This window comes from Mustelus asterias, chromosome 2 (assembly GCF_964213995.1).
Source record: "Mustelus asterias chromosome 2, sMusAst1.hap1.1, whole genome shotgun sequence".
NCBI lineage: Eukaryota > Metazoa > Chordata > Chondrichthyes > Carcharhiniformes > Triakidae > Mustelus > Mustelus asterias.
In genome coordinates this window covers 119976279-119997603 of record NC_135802.1, presented here as the reverse complement: position 1 = coordinate 119997603, position 21325 = coordinate 119976279, and the positions used below count along the sequence as shown (strand labels likewise).

Genomic DNA, 21325 nt, shown 5'->3' with positions numbered 1-21325 from the left:
TTCTGCAGCAACCTTTTGTGAGGCACCTTATCGAACGCCTTCTGGAAATCTAAAAACACCACATCCACCGGTTCCCCTCTGTCAACCGCACTAGTGACATCTTCATAAAAGTCCAGTAGATTCGTCAAACACGACTTTCCCTTCATGAATCCATGCTGCGTCTGCTTGATCGAACCATTCTTATTCAGGTGCTCTGTTATTTCCTCTTTAATAATGGACTCTAGCATCTTCCCAACTACGGACGTTAAACTAACTGGCCTGTAGTTTCCCGCCTTTTGTCTACTTCCTTTTTTAAACAGCGGCGTAACAGTAGCTGTTTTCCAGTCAGCCGGCACTACCCCAGAGTCCAGCGAATTTTGATAAATTACTACTAACGTATCTGCTATTACCTCAGCCATTTCTTTCAGTACCCTGGGATGCATTCCATCCGGGCCCGGGGACTTGTCTACCTTCAGTCCTATTAGTCTACCAAGCACCACCTCCTTAGTAACAGTAATTGTATTAAGGACCTCCCCTCCCACCATTCACATGTAATGTGAATTATGGAAACTGGAATGGATTTGAAATTTGAATAAGAACACTAAATTGAAGATGACATAGCAGTATAGCAGCCTTTTTATTAAAAGAAGCTTTTGTGTTACAGCTGATAAATCAAATTGCAAATTTGTGCTCCCAGCATGGCTCTTGCATGTTGTGCATGCTGGGAATTCAGACATGGAAGTTTGTTTGGAAGTTCCTATATTAATTCTAATTTATGCAGAATTACACTTAAAACCTGATATCTGACCAGCTAAATTAATGCTTCCATTACATTGCTCCCCTTTCTGCCCCATACTTTGCATTTTCTTCATTTGGTTACATGTTAAGGTAGAAGTAAATTATATGTTTTCCTCCAGGAACTACCAGGACTTAGTTTTCCTTGTTCATCCATCAGATACATGTTGAAAGACAGTTTCATAAAGGTTTAGGTGCTCAGCTTTGATTCCACTTTTTATCGTGGAGCTTTAAATCTAGGAACCTATGTACATTAGGTACACTGAGTGTCACTCAACCAAACTGACCTTTTCTGCTGAAAATACTAATAGCGCCATTGTGAATGGTGGTTGGTGACAACCTTGCCTCTCTTCTTCAGATACTATTTAATTCTCAACCAAAATAATTTTGTGACTTAGTTGGGGCAGTGTGAGCTCTAAAATTCAAGGCAAGGCCTTTTCAGAGAAACAAATCCTTCATAGATTCCCAAACACTTGTGGATTGATATGCTCTTTGAGATGACCCAAGAGATGTATGCGGCATTTCAATACAAGTTCCTTCTCTCTGTATTTCTGCTCTAAAATTCAAGGCTTTACTGTTGAACGTCTTGAATATTCTGTACATGACGTGTGCCATACCCCAAACTGAAACCTCAAAATCCGAAAGAAACAAATGTTCATCTTACAAAGACTGAGCAATTATATGAAGTACATAGAAAACTAGAATTAAAATGAAATACGAGAAAACGAACGGTCGCACAAAGCAATTATTTTAAGAAACGCAACCAAGTTCTGAAATGCAAGTGACATTCAATCAGACCTTTAAATCTCGGAAACAATAACGTTCTGCTCCTAGGAAATTATTCGTTTTTAAATTATTCAAGTAACAACATTTAGATACACATCTTCATTGTTAAACTGTGAGGGATTACACTAAATATTGGAGCAGTACATTTGATTAAATCCAGGTAAACATCAGCTGAGCAGTTACCAGGCCTCCTCGCCCTGTTAACAGGGTTTCAATGTGAGGTGCAGAAACTGGGAGGTGCAGTTCCCCCGCCTCAAAAACCAGCATTTACACTCACTGTTCTCTCTGAGTTTTGGTTATTTTTATGCCAATTCAGTCACTTTTCCTTCAGGCAACCACTTTAGAAATCAAATAAAGGCAAATAGCGGTAACCAAAAGCCGTCTTAACCAACATTCAAATAAGTAACTTAACATGTCTCGAGGGTGTGAGGTCAATTTTAAAGGAATACACGACACTGGATGTCAGGAATCATGACTTTCAAGGGGGTGGGACACGGAGTTAGTCATGTCCTTCTCAAACTTTTTTTTTCTCTCTGTACAACTTCAGTGCACGAAACTCACCCTCACTGCCGCACTGTTTACCATTATTCGCTCCCATCCTCCAGACTTCATGCTATATCATCCCAGCCCACCGCAACCATCCAAATTCCAGACAGAAAGAAACGGAAACAAGCGGCAGAGCAGCAATGGTTCAGCTCGCTGCCAACAGCTTCCAGATTCCAGAAAAAAAAACTCAAACTATAATCCACAGGCGTTTCCTTCTTGTTCCCGATAGGTTATGAAAAATATCCTCCTTGTTCGTCCACCCTCTTTAACACCAAAACCGAGAAAGATCCAGCGCTGGGATCCGCCGTCCGCCCCGAACTGTCAGCAGCGTCCCAGGCCGGAGCTGGAGCAGAGAGCGTCCGTCACTCAGCAACCCGGAGGGGAGAGCTGGGGCACCGCCCAGCTGTCAGTCCCCCTCCCCCAGGCTAGCCAGCCAGCCGCCGCACACAGCAGCTTTCCCGCCCCTTAAAGAAAACCTCCTCTACTGTCCTTACAAAAGTCTTACTTTTTGTCATAGTTTACTTGGAAAATATGCAAGTGGAGATTCCCTCAAGGATCTGTGCACAAAAAACATATACCTAATTATAATCCAGGGATGGTTATTTAACATCACCCTGACTAGAGGGTGTGAGGTCAATATTGCATCCAACAGGATTTGCAACTTCTAATGCAAGTCTAAAGTAAAATGTCTTCAATAAAGCGTCCAGTTAGTTGTAAAACTAATCGCAGTGCCAAAGGGAAGGGCAAATATATAGCTTACCTTGACTTTATGGACATAGAGTAAAAGTTTGGATGACATGGATATACAGCACAAAAATATTCGGCCCAGCCAGTCCATGATTTATTTAAGCCTCACACTAGAGCCTCCTCCCATCTATTCTCACCTAAACCCACCGTGGTAACCATCTCTCCCTTCTCCCTCAAATATTTATCTAGATTAGCCTTAAGTGCATCTATATTTACTTCAATCACTCCCCATGGCAGCAACTTACCACTGGTTGGGTGAAGAAGTTGTCTTAATTCCCTACTGGATTCCTTGGTGGCTATCTCACATTGATGGGCCTGTAGTTATACTCTTCCCCTCAAGAGGAAATATTCTCTCTCCGTATCCATTCTATTTCGTAATTTTAATGACATCTATCAATAGACCCTCAGCCTTTTTTTCAAGAGGGAAGAGATGCAGCCTGTCAATGTTTTCCTGAATTTCTTGCTGCATTTCTGATATAAACCTTGTCAGTCTTCTCTGCACCACTCCATATTAGTTCTATATACTGCAGGCAGTAGTCAAATAGTAGTCCAACTAAAGTTCAAGTCTGGTTTAGAATAATTTCCCTACTTTTCATAGAAATCCTACAGTGCAGAAGGAGGCCATTCAGCCCATCGAGTCTGCACCAACCACAACCCCACCCAGGCCCTACCCCCACATATTTACCCGCTAATCCCTCTAACCTATGCATCCCAGGACTCTAAGGGGCAATTTTTAACCTGGCCAATCAACCTAACCCACACATCTTTGGACTGTGGGAGGAAACCAGAGCACCTGGAGGAAACCCACGCAGACACAAGGAGAATGTGCAAACTCCACACAGACAGTGACCCGAGCCGGGAATCGAACCCGGGACCCTGGAGCTGTGAAGCAGCAGTGCTAATCACTGTGCTACCATGCCGCCTAACTCTAGCAGTTTGGTTTGTTTTGTTATGGCCTTGCTAACCTAAATTTTAGTGATTGATTGTATCAAAAATCCAAAATTCCTTTGTTCCTCTATCCCACATAGACTTGCACCATCCAAGTCATAAGTCACCTCATGATTACTCTTTCCACCAAAATGTACTATCACACATTTATCTGTAATCTATAAATAGATTAGTTCAATGCCAATTATTCACTGGTAATTTGTGTCCCATGGAATCATTGGGTTTCTTTTATGGTACTTTTGGGTGACCCAGTCTCTGTTAAACTCTTGATTTAGTTGTCACTCATAACAGTTTTGCAACTTCTATACAGATTGACATGCTACTCATCTGACCCATCATTCTCAACATTCTAGATAGGTTGGCATATTGTCTGGGGAATTTGTTCATTTGTCCGAATCTCCATTGGTTGCTGTGACAAAAACTAAAAGAGTTCCTCTGATTAGGCAGAACTCAAAACCTTGGTGTTCCGAGATCATGATTAAGAAGATGCCATATATATTTACATTGTATTAACCTGTTGATTTGTTCTGCTAAACTATGTGGGCATCAGTAACAGAGTGAACGCCAGAAAAAAATGAAAAACATTTGAATGCAAGGTTGGACTCTGAGGTGTAACAGTCAGTTTACTGTTCCTCAACTTGCGTATTTCTCTCTCAAATTGCCATGCTTCTTGGTTTATCTGAGATTCTTTCAGGCACGGATCTAATCAATGACCCAGAGTTTATGATCAGCCAAGAAAGCTTGTCACATGCATTCCATCACACCTCAATTGTCTTTGCTTTACTTTCTTTATTTCTCTTTCTTGTCTTGCTTTTCTGTCTTCGTTTTGGCTTGTTCTTTTATTTAAGTATTTATTTCTCATATCTCTTTGCTTCTGACTGTATCTTTACTTTGACTTAATTTCTTACATATATAATTCAGGGATCATCATCGTACCATGCTGTTTACAAGTATTTACCATTTTAGTAGATCTGTTCTATCCTGGTGGTCTTGACTCATGGAAAGGTGATTGAGCACAGTAAGAAGTCTCACAACACCAGGTTAAAGCCCAACAGCAGAAGCTTTCGGAGCACTGCCCCTTCATCAGGTGAGTGGGAGTTCTGTTCACAAATAGGGCATATATCGACACAAACTCAATTTACAAGATAATGGTTGGAATGCGAGTCTTTACAGGTAATCAAGTCTTAAAGGTACAGAAAATGTGAGTGGAGAGAGGGCCAAGCACAAGTTAAAGAGGTGTGTATTGTCTCCAGCCAGGACAGTTAGTGAGATTTTGCAAACCCAGGCAAGTCGTGGGGGTTACAGATAGTGTGACATAAACCCAAGATCCCGGTTGAGGCCGTCCTCATGTGTGCGGAACTTGGCTATCAGTTTCTGCCCAGCGATTCTGCGTTGTCGTATGTCGTGAATGCCGCCTTGGAGAACGCTTACCTGAAGATCAGAGGCTGAATGCCCGTGACTGCTGAAGTGTTCCCCGACTGGAAGGGAACACTCTTGCCTGGTGATTGTCGAGCGGTGTTCATTCATCCGTTGTTGTAGCGTCTGCATGGTCTCTCCAATGTACCATGCCTCGGGACATCCTATCCTGCAGCGTATCAGGTAGACAACATTGGCCGAGTTGCAAGAGTATGTACCATGTACTTGGTGGATGGTGTTCTCACGTGAGATGATGGCATCCGTGTCGATGATCCGGCATGTCTTCAGAGGTTGCTGTGGCAGGGTTGTGTGATGTTGTGGTCACTGTTCTCCTAAAGGCTGGGTAGTTTGCTGCGGACAACAGTTTGTTTGAGGTTGTGTGGTTGTTTGAAGGCAAGAAGTGGGGGCGTGGGGATGGCCTTGGCGAGATGTTCGTCTTCATCAATGACATGTTGAAGGCTCCGGAGAAGATGTCGTAGCTTCTCCGCTCCGGGGAAGTACTGGATGACAAAGGGTACTCTGTCCGCCGTGTCCCGTGTTTGTCTTCTGAGGAGGTCGGTGTGGTTTTTCGCTGTGGCACGTCGGAACTGTCAATTGATGAGTCGAGCGTCATATCCTGTCCTTACGAGCGCGTCTTCCAGCATCTCTAGGTGTCTGTTGCAATCCTCCTCATCTGAGCAGATCCTGTGTATACGGAGGGCTTGTCCGTAGGGGATGGCTTCTTTAACATGTTTAGGTTGGAAGCTGGAGAAATAGAGCATCGTGAGGTTATCTATGGGCTTGCGGTACAGTGAAGTGCTGAGGTGACCGTCCATGATGGAGATGCGTGTGTCCAAGAATGCAACCGATTCCGGAGAGCATCTGCATGGTCTCCCCAATGTATCATGCCTCGGGACATCCTTTCCTGCAGCGTATCAGATAGACAACGTTGGCCAAGTCGCAAGAGTATGTACCGTGTACCTGGTGGATGGTGTTCTCACGTGAGATGATGGCATCCGTGTCTATGATCTGGCACGTCTTGCAGAGGTTGCTGTGGCAGGGTTGTGTGGTGTCGTGGTCACTGTTCTCCTGAAGGCTGGGTAGTTTGCTACGGACATGGTCTGTTTGAGGTTGTGCGGTTGTTTGAAGGCAAAATGTGGGGGTGTGGGGATGGCCTTGGCGAGATGTTCATCTTCATCGATGACATGTTGAAGGCTTTTTCTTCCTTTGGACTCATGGCGAACAATCATTGAAACAACTATATGATGACATCAACATGTTCCATCCGACCATCAGACTCACCATGGACTACTCTCCGGAATTGGTTGCATTCTTGGACACACACATCTCCATCAAGGACGGTCACCTCAGCACTTCACTGTACTGCAAACCCACGGATAACCTCATGATGCTCCATTTCTCCAGCTTCCACCCTAAACACGTTAAAGAAGTCATCCCCTACGGACAAGCCCTCTCCGTATACACAGGATCTGCTCAAATGAGGAGGATCGCAACAAACACCTACAGATGCTGGAAGATGCCCTCATAAGAACAGGATATGGTGCTCGACTCATCGATCGACAGTTCCAACGTGCCACAGCGAAAAACCACACCGACCTCCTCAGAAGACAAACACGGGACACGGTGGACAGAGTACCCTTCGTTGTCCAGTACTTTCCCGGAGCGGAGAAGCTACGACATCTTCTCTGGAGCCTTCAACATGTCATCGATGAAGACGACATCTCGCCAAGGTCATCCCCACACCTCCACTTCTTGCCTTCAAACAACCACACAACCTCAAACAAACTGTTGTCCACAGCAAACTATCCAGCCTTCAGGAGACACAGTGACCATGACACAACACAACCCTGCCACAGCAACCTCTGCAAGACGTGCCGGATCATCGATACGGATGCCATCATCTCACATGGGAACACCATCCACCAGGTACATGATGCATACTCTTGCGACTCGGCCAATGTTGTCTACCTGATACGCTGCAGGAAAGGATGTCCCGAGGCATGATACATTGGGGAGATCATGCAGACGCTATGACAACGGATGAATGAACACCGCTCGACAATCACCAGGCACCCTTCCAGTCGGGGAATACTTCAGCAGTCACGGGCATTCAGCCTCTGATCTTCGGGTAAGCGTTCTCCAAGGCGGCATTCACGACATACGACAACGCAGAATCGCTGAGCAGAAACTGATAGCCAAGTTCCGCACACATGAGGACGGCCTCAACCGGGATCTTGGGTTCATGTCACACTATCTGTAACCCCCACGACTTGCCTGGGTTTGCAAAATCTCACTAACTGTCCTGGCTGGAGACAATACACACCTCTTCAACTTGTGCTTGGCCCTCTCTCCACTCACATTGTCTATGCCTTTACGACCTGATTACCTGTAAAGACTCTCATTCCAATCATTATCTTGTAAATTGAGTTTGTGTCTATATATGCCCTGTTTGTGAACAGAACTCCCACTCACCTAATGAAGGGGCAGTGCTCCGATAGCTTGTGCTGCTGAATAAACCTGTTGGACTTTAACCTGGTGTTGTAAGACTTCTTACTGTGCTTACCCCAGTCCAATGCCGGCATCTCCATATCAAGGTGGTTGAGACCAGGAATTTAGCACACAGGCTGTATTAGTAATATGTGACCTGTGCAACATCAGGGCCTCTCATCCGGTGAAAAGACACCTACAAAATAGTAATAGACGTTTCCTGATGATCCTGTAAGATTTTTTATAGTGTTTTATTATAAGGCAACCATTCACCTTGCTGCTTTCTGACCTTTAGCCAGTGTTCTAAGCCACGGGTTTTAATTTTGTTAACAAAACTATTACGTGTTATTTTGTCAAACCCCTTTTGAAAGTTCTTACACACTCCAACCACACTAGCCTCATCTCCTTTAAACGTTGCTCCTCGCACCTTAAACCTATGCCCCCTAGTAATTGACTCTTCCACCCTGGGAAAAAGCTTCTGACTAACCACTTTGTTCATGCCCCTCATAATCTTGTCGACTTCTATCAGGTCGCCCCTTAAACTCTGTCGAGTAGTGCGATTCAACAGGCTGAATGGCTTACTCCCGCTCTTACATTCCTGTGCACTGAATGGAGCAGTATGAGGGGGTAGTGGTTCATTTGTAAGACTATAAGATATGAAGATATATTCACAGACCTTGATCATTTTTATGAGATTGCAACACTAGATCCAGGTCCTCAGAGTTAGACTTCTGGCTTTCTGCTCCTATTGTGGTCATAATGTTTAGCTAGAGAGCCTCCTGGGCACCTGTGGAAAGAGGACATCTCCCTCACCTGCACCAAGGCCTCCAGTGTTACATCAGAGAACCTATGGGCTGCTGTGTGGTCTGTTGCAACATTTCCAGTCCCCATTCAACAACTTCAGACTGTCATCTGTGCCCCTATTTTATTTCCTTTCTCTCTGCATGTTTTGGTCTTTTTCTGGTTTTTCTCTTGGTTTTGCTTTTAAATGCAAGTGTTAATCATTCTGCCATCCAAACCTCATCTAAAAACATATTTTGCTTCTTTACTTGCTGCATTGCTGCCCACTGGGAATCCCTAGCGGATTTTCACAGTAACTTCATTGCAGTGTTAATGCAAACCTACTTGTGACACAATAAATAAATTAAAAACCTTTGGCTTTGCAACACCAATTATTTTGCCATTTAATCTCTCCTGTTTTCCACCCTATCCTCTCTTATTCTTATTTTCACCTTTCCCCATTCAATTTCTGAAAACCTATTTCATCAGAACTGAGGGAAGTAAGAAATGTAAGATCATGAACCTAAAAAGTTAACTCTGCTTCACTGTCCACAGATACTGCCCAACCTGCTGAGTATTTCCAGCATTTTTAAAAGATTGTATCATCAATATCTTTACTGTTTGTGGGACTTGTGTACAAATTGGCTGCCAAATTTCCTACAGTTTAGGTGTCAGGTTTGATCCACAGTTAGTACTATTTCAGCCGTTTTCAACTAAGTTAGCAGGAGATATAGAATCATAGAATCATAGAATCCTACAGTGCAGAAGGAGGCCATTCGGCCCATCAAGTCTGCATTCACCCCAATCCCACCCAGGCCCTATCCCCATAACTCCATGCATTTACCCTCGCTAGTCCCCATGATAATAAGGGGCAATTTAGCATGGCCAACTCACCTAACCTGCATATGATATGATATGATAATATGATACAATTGACCTCAATGCATGAGAGGGAAAATCAGCCAGGTTCCTACTCATGCTAAAAGTACATGCATCTGTTTATCAAGAATGACACAATTGGCTCCAATTTTAGTATCTCCCACTGTCAGTGCCCTACCACTCCCATCATTTCTGCCAACCAATAAAAAAGTGCATGTAGGATACTGAGTATGTGGCCAGAGGAACAGAGCACAAATCTCAGTCAGTGTTCACATTTATATGTAGCATAACCTGGAATACTGTGGGCAGTCCAGCTCACTTATCTATATCTCTGGACATTGGAGATAATGCCATGGAGGTCAATTAAATCTGCAATTGGGATTAGGTGCCCGAGTTATATGGAGAGGTTGCAGAAACTGGGCATGTTAATGCTGAAAGAAAGACGGCTGAGGTGATATTATGCAATAGACAAGATAAATGTTAGAATTTTTTAAATGGTCACAAATTCTGCAACAAGAGGGTCTGGCCTAAAACATAAGTAGAAGGGCAAAAATACAATTTAGATTTAGCTGCTTTACAGAAGGTGACTTATGTATGGAATAGGCTTCCATAGGATAAATAGCAGTGACTGATTCAACAAATTCAAGAGTTGGACAAGTAACATTGATAGGGAGGTGGGAGTAGTGGGATATATTTCTGAAATATTAGGACTGACCAGGATTAGTCTGATTTTCTGGCACTTGGTTGGAGTAAATATTTGGATCATGCTTCTACTGCCTTCCCAAATATTAAACAGACTCATTAGATTTGGAATAGGGTCAGCAGCCTTTCCAAACAGCAGGCAGAAGTCCTACCATGCCACACATACAACAGATAAAGTGCCAACGTAGCAATCTGAGATCTCACTGTTTAAGCTCAGACATGAGTAATAGCTAATTGTGTGGTGTTTTGATGGTGACTGGTACATACATATGCCCAGTTTCTGCAGACTCAGGTATTTAATCCCAGCCAGAAATTAACTGCCCTCCATGGCAGTATTTCCAGCATCTCAATCCTTTTCATAATGTGATATTCCAATAAGAACTAAAAAAGAAGAGGAGGTGGGAGAAACTGGTGAGAGAAAAAAAACCAGAAAAGTATTCAGGCATGGTGTGGTTATATATGTTTACAGATCTTTGAAAATCTGCCTGTCCACACTGATCATTGTCAAGAATGGTTTTTACTTTCTTCGTGTTGAGCATCCTGAAGCTAACAAAGGCACAGAGAAAAATAAAGGAAAGAAATGTTGGGGGCGAGGAATTGTGTGGAAGAGGAGGAGGATCACCACTTCCTATCCCAACTTCTAAAGGATTTTAAGATGGATAATTATATACAGACAGATATAAATCCCCATAGAGAGGAGACAGAGCACAGAATCCTTGAATTTATCCCAAGTCCTTTCTGTTACAGCACTCACCAGATGTGATAAAAGTTCCCTGGTCAATTGAAGTCACATATAAAATATGAACAGTGAAACTGGAGAAGTCCACATCTGAAGTAATGTATCTGCTGTAACTGATATTTGAACTTTGCCTGTATCGTTGGCTTCAAAAGTTTGCGCACTCTTTCTTTAAAAGATAAAATGGTTTCTATCAACTATTATGGCAAAGTATTCTATGGTCTAACAAAGCTCTATGAAAAGAAATTTTCCCTTATTTCTTTTCCCATTCTCTGTGACAATTTTGAACTAATCTCAGTCACTCTACAACCTGTTGACATTATCAAAACTTTGCATAATTTCTAAAAATCTTGATTAAATGTTCTCTTACTCTACCCCAATATTAATAAGCATTGTACCTCCGCATAATTATAGTTCTGATCATCCAATATGGGTGGCATGTGGTTAGCACTGCTGCCTCACAGTGCCACGGACCCGGGTTCAATTCCAACCTTGGGTGACTGTGTGGCGTTTGCACATTCTCTGCGTATCTGCTTGGGTTTCCTCCAGGGTGCTCCGGTTTCCTCCCACTGTCCAAAGATGTGCAGGTTAGGTTGATTGGTCATGCTAAATTGCCCCTTAGTGTCAGGGGGACTAGCTACGGTAAATAGGTGGAGTAATGAGGATAGAGCCTGGGTGGTTTGTAGTCGGTGCAAACTTGATGGGCTGAATGGCCTCCTTCTGCAATGCAGGGATTCTATGATTCTAATCCCAATCTAGTAATGTTGGATCAGCTTTGGCCTCTATAAGTATCATGGTGATTGGATTCAGTGATTTGGAGAGAAGTTGCAGGTAATTGTTAGTGATACATTCAGACACTTTGACCTGGATGCTAACAGATGCGTGTTATAGAGCAGTTTCAGACAGGAAAGCCCAGAGCCAAGTTTCCATTATACTGTGGAGTTTAATCATAGAAACCCTACAGTGCAGAAGGAGGCCATTCGGCCCATCGAGTCTGCACCGACCACAATCCCACCCAGGCCCTACCCCCACATATTTACCCGCTAAACCCTCTAACGTACACATCCCAGGACACTAAGGAGCAATTTTTTTTTTTAACCGAGCCAATCAACCTAACCCGCACATCTTTGGACTGTGGGAGGAAACCGGAGCACCCGGAGGAAACCCACGCAGACACGAGGAGAATGTGCAAACTCCACACAGACAGTGACCCGAGCCGGGAATCGAACCCGGGACCCTGGAGCTGTGAAGCAGCAGTGCTAACCACTGTGCTACCGTGTTTTAATTCCTGACAGAATCTTCTGCTCACTCTGGTGGCAGGCTTGGAGGCAGGAAGGGCATTTAATTGGATGGTGGCACATCCGAACCTTGCTGTCTTCTTGCCTCTGCCAAAATAAAGATATGGGCAGGAAGACCCATGATCAACCTTCCTGCCTTGCTGCCATTTGAAGCTCTTAAGTGGCCAATTAATGGCCACTTAAGGGCCTCACCCTAGCTGCAGGTGGTTCTTTCACCATGTAGCATGTATGACAATTACAAATGTGTCCCCAGCTTGTCAGCTCCCAGTGAGGGGGATCTCATGATCAAAAGCACTCAATGGCTGATCGAGGGACTCCAGAAGACCATCAAATGTAAGAGCAGAAGTAGGCCATTCTGTACATCAAGTCTGCCATTCCATTAGATCATGACTAATCTTATATGATAATCCTTAACTCTACTTTTGCAGTTTATCTCCATAATCCTCGATTCCTTTACTGATTAAGAATCTGTTTATCTCAGCCTTCAACATAATCAATGACACAGCTTCTGCAGCTTTCTGTGGTAAAGAATTTCACAAATTCACGACCCTTAGAGAAGAAATTACTCCTCATCTCTGTCTTAAATGGGTGGTCCCTTATTCTGAGATTGTAGCCTCTGGTCCTAAACCCCTCCACAAGGGATAACAACCTCTCAGCATCTATTCTGTTAAGCCCCCTGAGAATTCTATGTCGCCTCTCATTCTTCGAAACTCCAATGAGTTCAGGCCCAATCTACACAACTTCTCCTCATAAGAAAATCCTCAATACCCAGGATCAACCGAGTGAACCTTCTTAGGACTGTCCCCAATGCCAGTGTATCTTTCCTTCGATAAGGAGACCATGGTATTTGATTTGACTTGATTTGATTTATTATTAACATGTATTAGTTACATGTATTAACATACAGTGAAAAATATTGAGTGCTTTTGATCATGGGATCCCCCTCACTGGGAGCTGACAAGCTGGGGACACATTTGTAATTGTCACACATGCCACATGGTGAAAGAACCACCTGCAGCTAGGGTGAGGCCCTTAAGTGGCCATTAATTGGCCACTTAAGAGCTTCAAATGGCAGCAAGGCAGGAAGGTTGATCATGGGTCTTCCCGCCCATATCTTTATTGTCCATACAGACAAAACTTACCATTCATAGAGAAGGAAACGAGAGAGTGCAGAACGTAGTGTGACAGTTATAGCTAGGGTGTAGAAAAAGATCAACTTAATGCAAGGTAAGTCCATTCAAAAGTCTGACAGCAGCAGGGAAGAAGCTGTTCTTGAGTCGGTTGGTACGTGACTTCAGGCTTTTGCATCTTTTCCCCGAAGGAAGAAGGTGGAAAAGAGAATGTCCGGGGTGCATGGGGTCCTTAATTATGCTGGCTGCTTTGCCGAGGCAGCAGGAAATGTAGACAGAGTCAATGGATGGGAGGCTGGTTTGCGTGATGCATTGGGCTACATTCATGACCTTTTGTACTTCCTTGCGGTCTTGGGCAGAGCAGGAGCCATACCAAGCTGTGATACAACCAGAAAGAATGCTTTCTATGATGCATCTGTAAAAGTTGGTGAGAGTCGCAGCTGACATGCCAAATTTCCTTGGTCTTCTGAGAAAGTAGAGGCGTTGGTAGGCTTCTTAACTATAGTGTCAGCATGGGGGGGGGACCAGGACAGGTTGTTGGTGATCTGGTGATCTGGACACCTAAAAACTTGAAGCTCTTGACCCTTTCAGGGGCATGTTCTCCTTTACGTTTACTGATGTCGATGACAATCTCCTTTCTTTTGTTGACATTGAGGGAGAGATTATTGTTGCCACACTAGTTCACCAGATACTCTATCTCATTCCTGTACTTCGTTTCGTCATTATTTGAGGTCCGACCCACTACGGTGGTGTCGTCAGCAAACTTGAAAATTGAATTGGAGGGGAATTTGGCCGCACAGTCATAGGTGTATAAGGAGTATAGTAGGGGGCTGAGAACACAGCCTTGTGGGGCACCGGTGTTGAGGGTGATCGTGGAGGAGGTGTTGTTGCCTATCCTTGCTGATTGTGGTCTGTGAGTTAGGAAGTTCAGGATCCTGTCGCAGAGGGAGGTGCCAAGGCTCAGGCCACGGAGTTTGGAGATGAATTTCGTGGGAATAATTGTGTTGAAGGCTGAGCTGTAGTCAATAAATAAGAATCTGACCATAGGTGGTCTTGTTATCTAGGTGTTCCAGCGTTGAGTGCAGGGCCAGGGAAATGGCATCTGCTGTGGACCTGTTGCGGCAGTACATAGAACATAGAACATAGAACATTACAGCGCAGAACAGGCCCTTCGGCCCACGATGTTGCACCGACCAGTTAAAAAAAAAACTGTGACCCTCCAACCTAAACCAATTTCTTTTCGTCCATGAACCTATCTACGGATCTCTTAAACGCCCCCAAACTAGGCGCATTTACTACTGATGCTGGCAGGGCATTCCAATCCCTCACCACCCTCTGGGTAAAGAACCTACCCCTGACATCGGTTCTATAACTACCCCCCCTCAATTTAAAGCCATGCCCCCTCGTGCTGGATTTCTCCATCAGAGGAAAAAGGCTATCACTATCCACCCTATCTAAACCTCTAATCATCTTATATGTTTCAATAAGATCCCCTCTTAGCCGCCGCCTTTCCAGCGAAAACAATCCCAAATCCCTCAGCCTCTCCTCATAGGATCTCCCCTCCATACCAGGCAACATCCTGGTAAACCTCCTCTGCACCCTCTCCAAAGCCTCCACATCCTTCCTGTAATGTGGGGACCAGAACTGCACACAGTACTCCAAGTGCGGCCGCACCAGAGTTGTGTACAGTTGCAACATAACGCTACGACTCCTAAATTCAATCCCCCTACCAATAAACGCCAAGACACCATATGCCTTCTTAACAACCTTATCTACTTGATTCCCAACTTTCAGGGATCTATGCACACATACACCTAGATCCCTCTGCTCCTCCACACTATTCAAAGTCCTCCCGTTAGCCCTATACTCAACACATCTGTTATTCCTACCAAAGTGAATTACCTCACACTTCTCCGCATTAAACTCCATCCGCCACCTCTCGGCCCAACTTTGCAACCTGTCTAAGTCTTCCTGCAAACTACGACACCCTTCCTCACTGTCTACCACACCACCGACTTTGGTGTCATCAGCAAATTTGCTAATCCACCCAACTATACCCTCATCCAGATCATTAATAAATATTACAAACAGCAGTGGCCCCAAAACAGATCCTTGAGGTACACCACTTGTAACCGCACTCCATGATGAATATTTACTATCAACCACCACCCTCTGTTTCCTATCCGCTAGCCAATTCCTGATCCAATTTCCTAGATCACCCCCAATCCCATACATCTGCATTTTCTGCAGAAGCCTACCATGGTGAACCTTATCAAACGCCTTACTAAAATCCATATATACCACGTCCACTGCCTTGCCCCCATCCACCTCCTTGGTCACTTTCTCAAAAAACTCAATAAGGTTAGTAAGGCACGACCTACCTGCCACAAAACCATGCTGACTATCACCTATCAATTCATTACTCTCCAAATAACTATAAATCCTATCCCTTATAATTTATAATAGTAGGCAAACTGTAGTGGATCCAGGTAGTCCGGAAGGCTGGAATTGATTTGTGCCATGACTAACCTGACTAACCTTTCGGAGCACTTCATAACGATGGAAGTCAGAGCCACCGGCCGATAGTCATTAAGGCACGCTGCTTGGTTTTCCTTAGGTACCGGGATGATGGTCGTCTTCTTGAAGCAGATATAGACCTCAGATTGTTGCAAAGAGCGGTTGAAGAGGGAGAGTTTAAACTAGATAGCTTGGGGGGAGGGGATTGAGACGAGGAGACTGGAAGCGAGGAAGTTAGCTCGCAAACAGAGAAGGGTTATAGACAGTGCACGAGGGAGGATGGACGGGGGATAGAGAAGGGGAGAGCTCAGACCAAAGGATTGAGATGCGTTTACTTTAATGCCAGGAGTATAGTGAATAAAGGGGATGAGCTCAGAGCTTGGATCGATGCCTGGAAGTGTGATGTGGTGGCCATTACGGAGACTTGGATGTCTCAGGGTCAGGACTGGATACTCCAGGTGCCGGGATTCAGACGCTTCAGGAAGGACAGGGAGGGAGGCAAGAGAGGGGGTGGAGTGGCACTGTTGATCAGGGATAGTGTCACAGCTGTAGAGAAGGAGTATGCTGTGGAGGGATTGTCCACCGAGTCTCTGTGGGTGGAAGTTCGGAGTGGGAAGGGGTCGATCACTTTGCTGGGAGTTTTCTATAGGCCGCCCAATAGTAGCAGGGAGGTGGAGGAGCAGATAGGGAAACAGATCCTGGAGAGATGCAGTAATAGCAGAGTTGTTGTGATGGGAGACTTTAATTTCCCAAACATAGATTGGAATATCCCTAGGGTAAGGGGATTGGATGGGGAGGAGTTCATTAGGTGTGTTCAGGAGAGTTTCCTGACACAGCACGTGGACAAGCCTACAAGAGGAGAGGCTGTACTTGATTTGATACTGACCAATTAACCTGGACAGGTGTCAGATCTCTCAGTGGGAGAGCATCTTGGGGATAGCAATCATAACTCTATCTCCTTTATGCTTGCATTGGAAAAAGAGAGGATCAGGCAAGCTAGGAAAGCGTTTATATGGAGTAAGGGGAAATATGAAGACAAAAGGCAGCAAATTAGAGGAGTAAATTGGAAGGAGGTATTCTTGGGGAAATGTACTGAAGAGAGGTGGCAGTTTTTCAAGGAATGTCTGTCTAGAGTTCTACAGGACAACGTTCCGAGCAGACAGGGAGGTGTTGGTAGGTTAAAGGAACTGTGGTGCACGAAAGCTGTGCGGGACCTAGTCGAGAAGAAAAGGAAAGCATACAAAAGGTTCAGAGAGCTTGGCGAAGATAGGGATCTAGATGAGTATACGGCTTGTAGGAAGGGACTAAAAAAGGAAATTAGGAGAGCCAGAAGGGGTCATGAGAAGGCCTTGGCAGGTAGGAGTAAGGAAAACCCTAAGGCGATCTATAAATATGTGAAGAGTAAAAGGATGAGACGTGAAGGAATAGGGCCTATAAAAGGTGAAGGCGGGAAAATCTGTACGGAACCAGTAGAAATGGCAGAGGTGCTTAATGAGTATTTTGCCTCGGTTTTCACAGAGGAAAAGGACCTGGGTGGATGTACTGCGGGTTTGCAGTAGACTGAAAAGATTGAGTATGTGGACTTTAACAATGAGGTTGTGCTGGAATCTTTGAATGGCATCAAGATAGATAAGTCGCCAGGTCCGGATGGGATGTACCCCAGGTTACTGTGGGAGGCGAGGGAAGAGATTGCAGAGCCTCTGGCGATGATCTTTGCGTCATCGATGGAGATGGGAGAGGTGCCGGAGGATTGGAGGCTTGTGGATGTGGTTCCTATTTTCAAGAAGGGGAATAGGGATAGCCCAGGAAATTACTGACTGGTGAGTCGAACCTCAGTGGTTGGTAAGCTGATGGAGAAGATCCTGAGGGACAGGATTTATGAGCATCTAGAGAGGTTTATTATGCTCAAGAATACTCAGCATGGCTTTGTCAAAGGCAGATCATGCCTTACGGGACTGGTGGAGTTCTTCGAAAATGTGACTAAACACATTGACGAAGGGAAAGCGTTTGATGTGGTTTATATGGATTTTAGCAAGGCGTTCGATAAGGTCCCCCATGCAAGGCTTCTTCAAAAAGTGAGAGGGCATGAGATCCAAGGTGCTGCTGCCCTGTGGATCCAGAACTGGCTTGTCCAAAGGAGTAAGAGTTTTTACAACACCAGGTTAAAGTCCAACAGGTTTATTTGGTAACAAATACCATTAGCTTTCGGAGCGCTGCTCCTTCGTCAGATGGAGTGGAAATCTGCTCTCAAACAGGACACAGAAACACAAAATCAAGTTACAGAATACTGATTAGAATGCGAATCCCTACAACCAACCAGATCTTAAAGATACAGACAATGTGAGTGGAGCGAGCGTTAAGCACAGGTTAAAGAGATATGTATTGTCTCCAGACAGGACAGCCAGCAACTCCAGGAGGTAAGCTGTGGAGGTTACTGATAGTGTAGCTTGCCTCCTGGACTTGCTGGCTGTCCTGTCTGGAGACAATACACATCTCTTTAACCTGTACTTAATGCTCCCTCCACTCACATTGTCTGTATCTTTAAGATCTGGTTGGCTGTAGGGATTCGCATTCTAATCAGTATTCTGTAACTTGATTTTGTGTCTCTGTGCCCTGTTTGAGAGCAGATTTCCACTCCATCTGACGAAGGAGCAGCGCTCCAAAAGCTAATGGTATTTGCTACCAAATAAACCTGTTGGACTTTAACCTGGTGTTAAAACTCTTACTGTGTTTACCCCAGTCCAACGCCGGCATCTCCACATCATGATTGCCCAAAGGAGGCAGAGAGTGTGTATAGATGGGTCTTTTTCGAAATGGAGGTCGGTCACCAGTGGTGTGCCCCAGGGATCTGTTCTGAGACCCTTGCTGTTTGTCATTTTCATAAGTGACCTGGATGAGGATGTGGAGGGATGGGTTGGTAAGTTTGCCGATGACACGAAGGTTGGTGGGGTTGTGGATAGTCTGGAGGGATGTCAGAAGTTACAGAGGGACATAGATAGGATGCAAGACTGGGCGGAGAAGTGGCAGATGGACTTCAACCCAGATAAATGCGTAGTGGTCCATTTTGGCAGGTCAAATGGGATGAAGGAGTACAATATAAAGGGAAAGACTCTTAGTACTGTAGAGGATCAGAAGGACCTTGGGGTCCGGGTCCATTGGACTCTAAAATCGGCTCCACAGGTGGAGGAGGTGGTTAAGAAGGCGTATGGTGTGCTGGCCTTTATCAATCGAGGGATTGAGTTTAGGAGTCCGGGGATAATGATGCAACTATATAAGACCCTCGTCAGGCCCCACTTTGAGTACTGTGCTCAGTTCTGGTCGCCTCATTACAGGAAGGATGTGGAAATGATTGAAAGGATGCAGAGGAGATTTACAAGGATGTTGCCTGGATTGAGTGGTATGCCTTATGAGGATAGGCTGAGGGAGCTCGGTCTTTTCTTCTTGGAGAGACGTAGGATGAGAGGAGACCTAATAGAGGTATATAAGATGTTGAGAGGCATAGATCGGGTGAACTCTCAGAGGCTTTTTCCCAGGATGGAAATGGTTGCTACGAGAGGACACAGGTTTAAGGTGCTGGGGGTAGGTACAGGGGAAATGTTAGGGGGAAGTTTTTCACAGAGGGTGGTGGGCGAGTGGAATCGGCTGCCGTCAGTGGTGGTGGAAGCAAACTCAATGGGGACTTTTAAGAGACTCCTGGATGAGTACATGGGACTTAATAGGATGGAGGGTTATAGGTAGGCCTAGAAGGTAGGGATATGTTCAGCACAACTTGTGGGGCCGAAGGGCCTGTTTGTGCTGTAGTTTTTCTATGTTTCTATGTCTGTGAATACTCCGCCAGCTGATCTGCGCAGGATCTGAGTGCACGTCTGGGTACACCATCCGGGCCAGTTGCTTTCCGTGGGTTGACCTTCAAGAAAGCTGCTTTGACATCTGCAATGGTGACCCCAGATACAGGTTCATCGAGGGTGGAGGGCATGCTCTGGCTGACCTCTTGCTCAAAATGGGCGTAGAATGCATTGAGCTCATCAGTGAGAGGTGCATTGGAGCCAGTTATTTTACATGCCTTCATCTTGTAGCCTGTTATGTCTTGCAGACCTTGCCATAGTCGGATGGGGTCGGTGTGGCTAGCCTGGGACTCTAGCTTGGTCCGATATTGTCTTTTGGCATCTTTGATGGATCTCCTTAGATCATATCTGGCTTTCTTGTATAGGTCAGTGTCACCTGACTTGAATGCCTCAGACCTGGACTTCAGCAAGCAGTGGATATCCCTGTTCATCCATGGTTTCCAGTTGGGGAACACATGGATTTGCTCCTTTGGCACAGTCTTCTCCACACTTACTAATGAAGTCAGTTACTGTAGTGGCATACTCGTTCAGGCTGGTTGCAGTGCCTTCTATAGTTTCTCTATTTTTGTACTTCATTCTCTTTGAAATAAATGTCAACATTTCATTGGCTTTCTGTATCACCTGCTGAACTTGCATGCTAGCTTTTTGTGATTTATGCACGAGGACCCCCAAATCTCTCTGTGCTGCAGGTTTCTTCAGTCTTTCTCCATTTAAATAATGTTCAACTCTTTAATTCTTCCTACCAAAGTACATAACTTCACATTTTCCTACATTATGTTCCACCTGCCAAGTTTTTGCCCACTCACTTAACCTGTCTATATCTCTGCTTTGTGTCATTCTCACCACTTGCCTTCCCACCTATTTTGTGTCATCTGTAAACTTGGCAATCGTATATTCACTTCCCTCGTCCAAGTCATTAATATATATTGTCGAAGGGACATCCAGACTCAAAACATTAGCTATATTCTCTCTCCACCTGCTGAGATTTTCCAGCATTTTTCTGTTTTTGTTTCAGATTCCAGCATCTGCAGTATTTTGCCTTTATCTGTAGCCCAGGTTGGGGATAACAGATCCCTGTTAGGGGGTCCAACAACTGACCTTGGTGGGGAGGGTGGGGGAGGGGGGGGGCGGGGTGTGTCTGGTCTGGATCCTGGAGCCTATGGTTGAATGGTTGGTGATTGATGGAAGGAAGCTTTGGGGATAAAAAGAAAAATCCCCCCCCAGATTCACCCTGCAACAATGATTGTTGATGATTATGCACATGGTTTTCCTCATCTTTTTGTTAAAGTTGCTTGACTTGCATGAAAATGCCTCTATTGTAGAGGTCTATATTTCCAGATACTCAGAAAAACTGACTACCACTATTACTTTCTGTGGTGCCCCAACCTCCAAACTAAGGACAAGACAATGGTGAGGTCAAGGCTAATGCTCCTAGGATATGGGTTCAAATCTTACCATGGGATCTTGTGGAATTTAAATTCAATTAATAAAATCTGAAATTAAAAACTTGTCTATGTATTAGTGACCATGAAACTGTTGTTAATTGCCATGAAAACCTATCTGGTTCACTTTAAGGAGGGAAATCTGTCGCCCTTACCTGGTTTGGCCTACACGTGACTCCAGACCCACAGCAATGTGGTTGACTCTTAACTGCTCTCTGAAATGGCTTTGAACATAGAACATAGAACAGTACAGCACAGAACAGGCCCTTCGGCCCACGATGTTGTGTCGAGC

General features: G+C 44.8%; 1 protein-coding gene across 4 annotated transcripts in view; it reads right to left on the bottom strand.

Annotated features, from left to right (window-relative positions):
• Positions 1 to 2914, bottom strand: part of fbxl7 (F-box and leucine-rich repeat protein 7) — a 293470-nt gene extending 290556 nt beyond the window's left edge. The window contains exon 1 of one of the 4 annotated variants that reach the window (XM_078240685.1): positions 2867 to 2914. Coding sequence is in view for 1 of the 4 variants with exons in the window: in XM_078240647.1 (XP_078096773.1) it covers positions 2122 to 2158 (37 nt within the window). In the remaining 3 variants the exon portion in view is untranslated. Of the gene's footprint in view, positions 1 to 2121; positions 2493 to 2866 lie in introns of those variants that run through there. The other 3 variants (XM_078240677.1, XM_078240667.1, XM_078240647.1) reach the window with 3 other exon arrangements.
• Positions 2915 to 21325: the final 18411 nt, after the last annotated feature.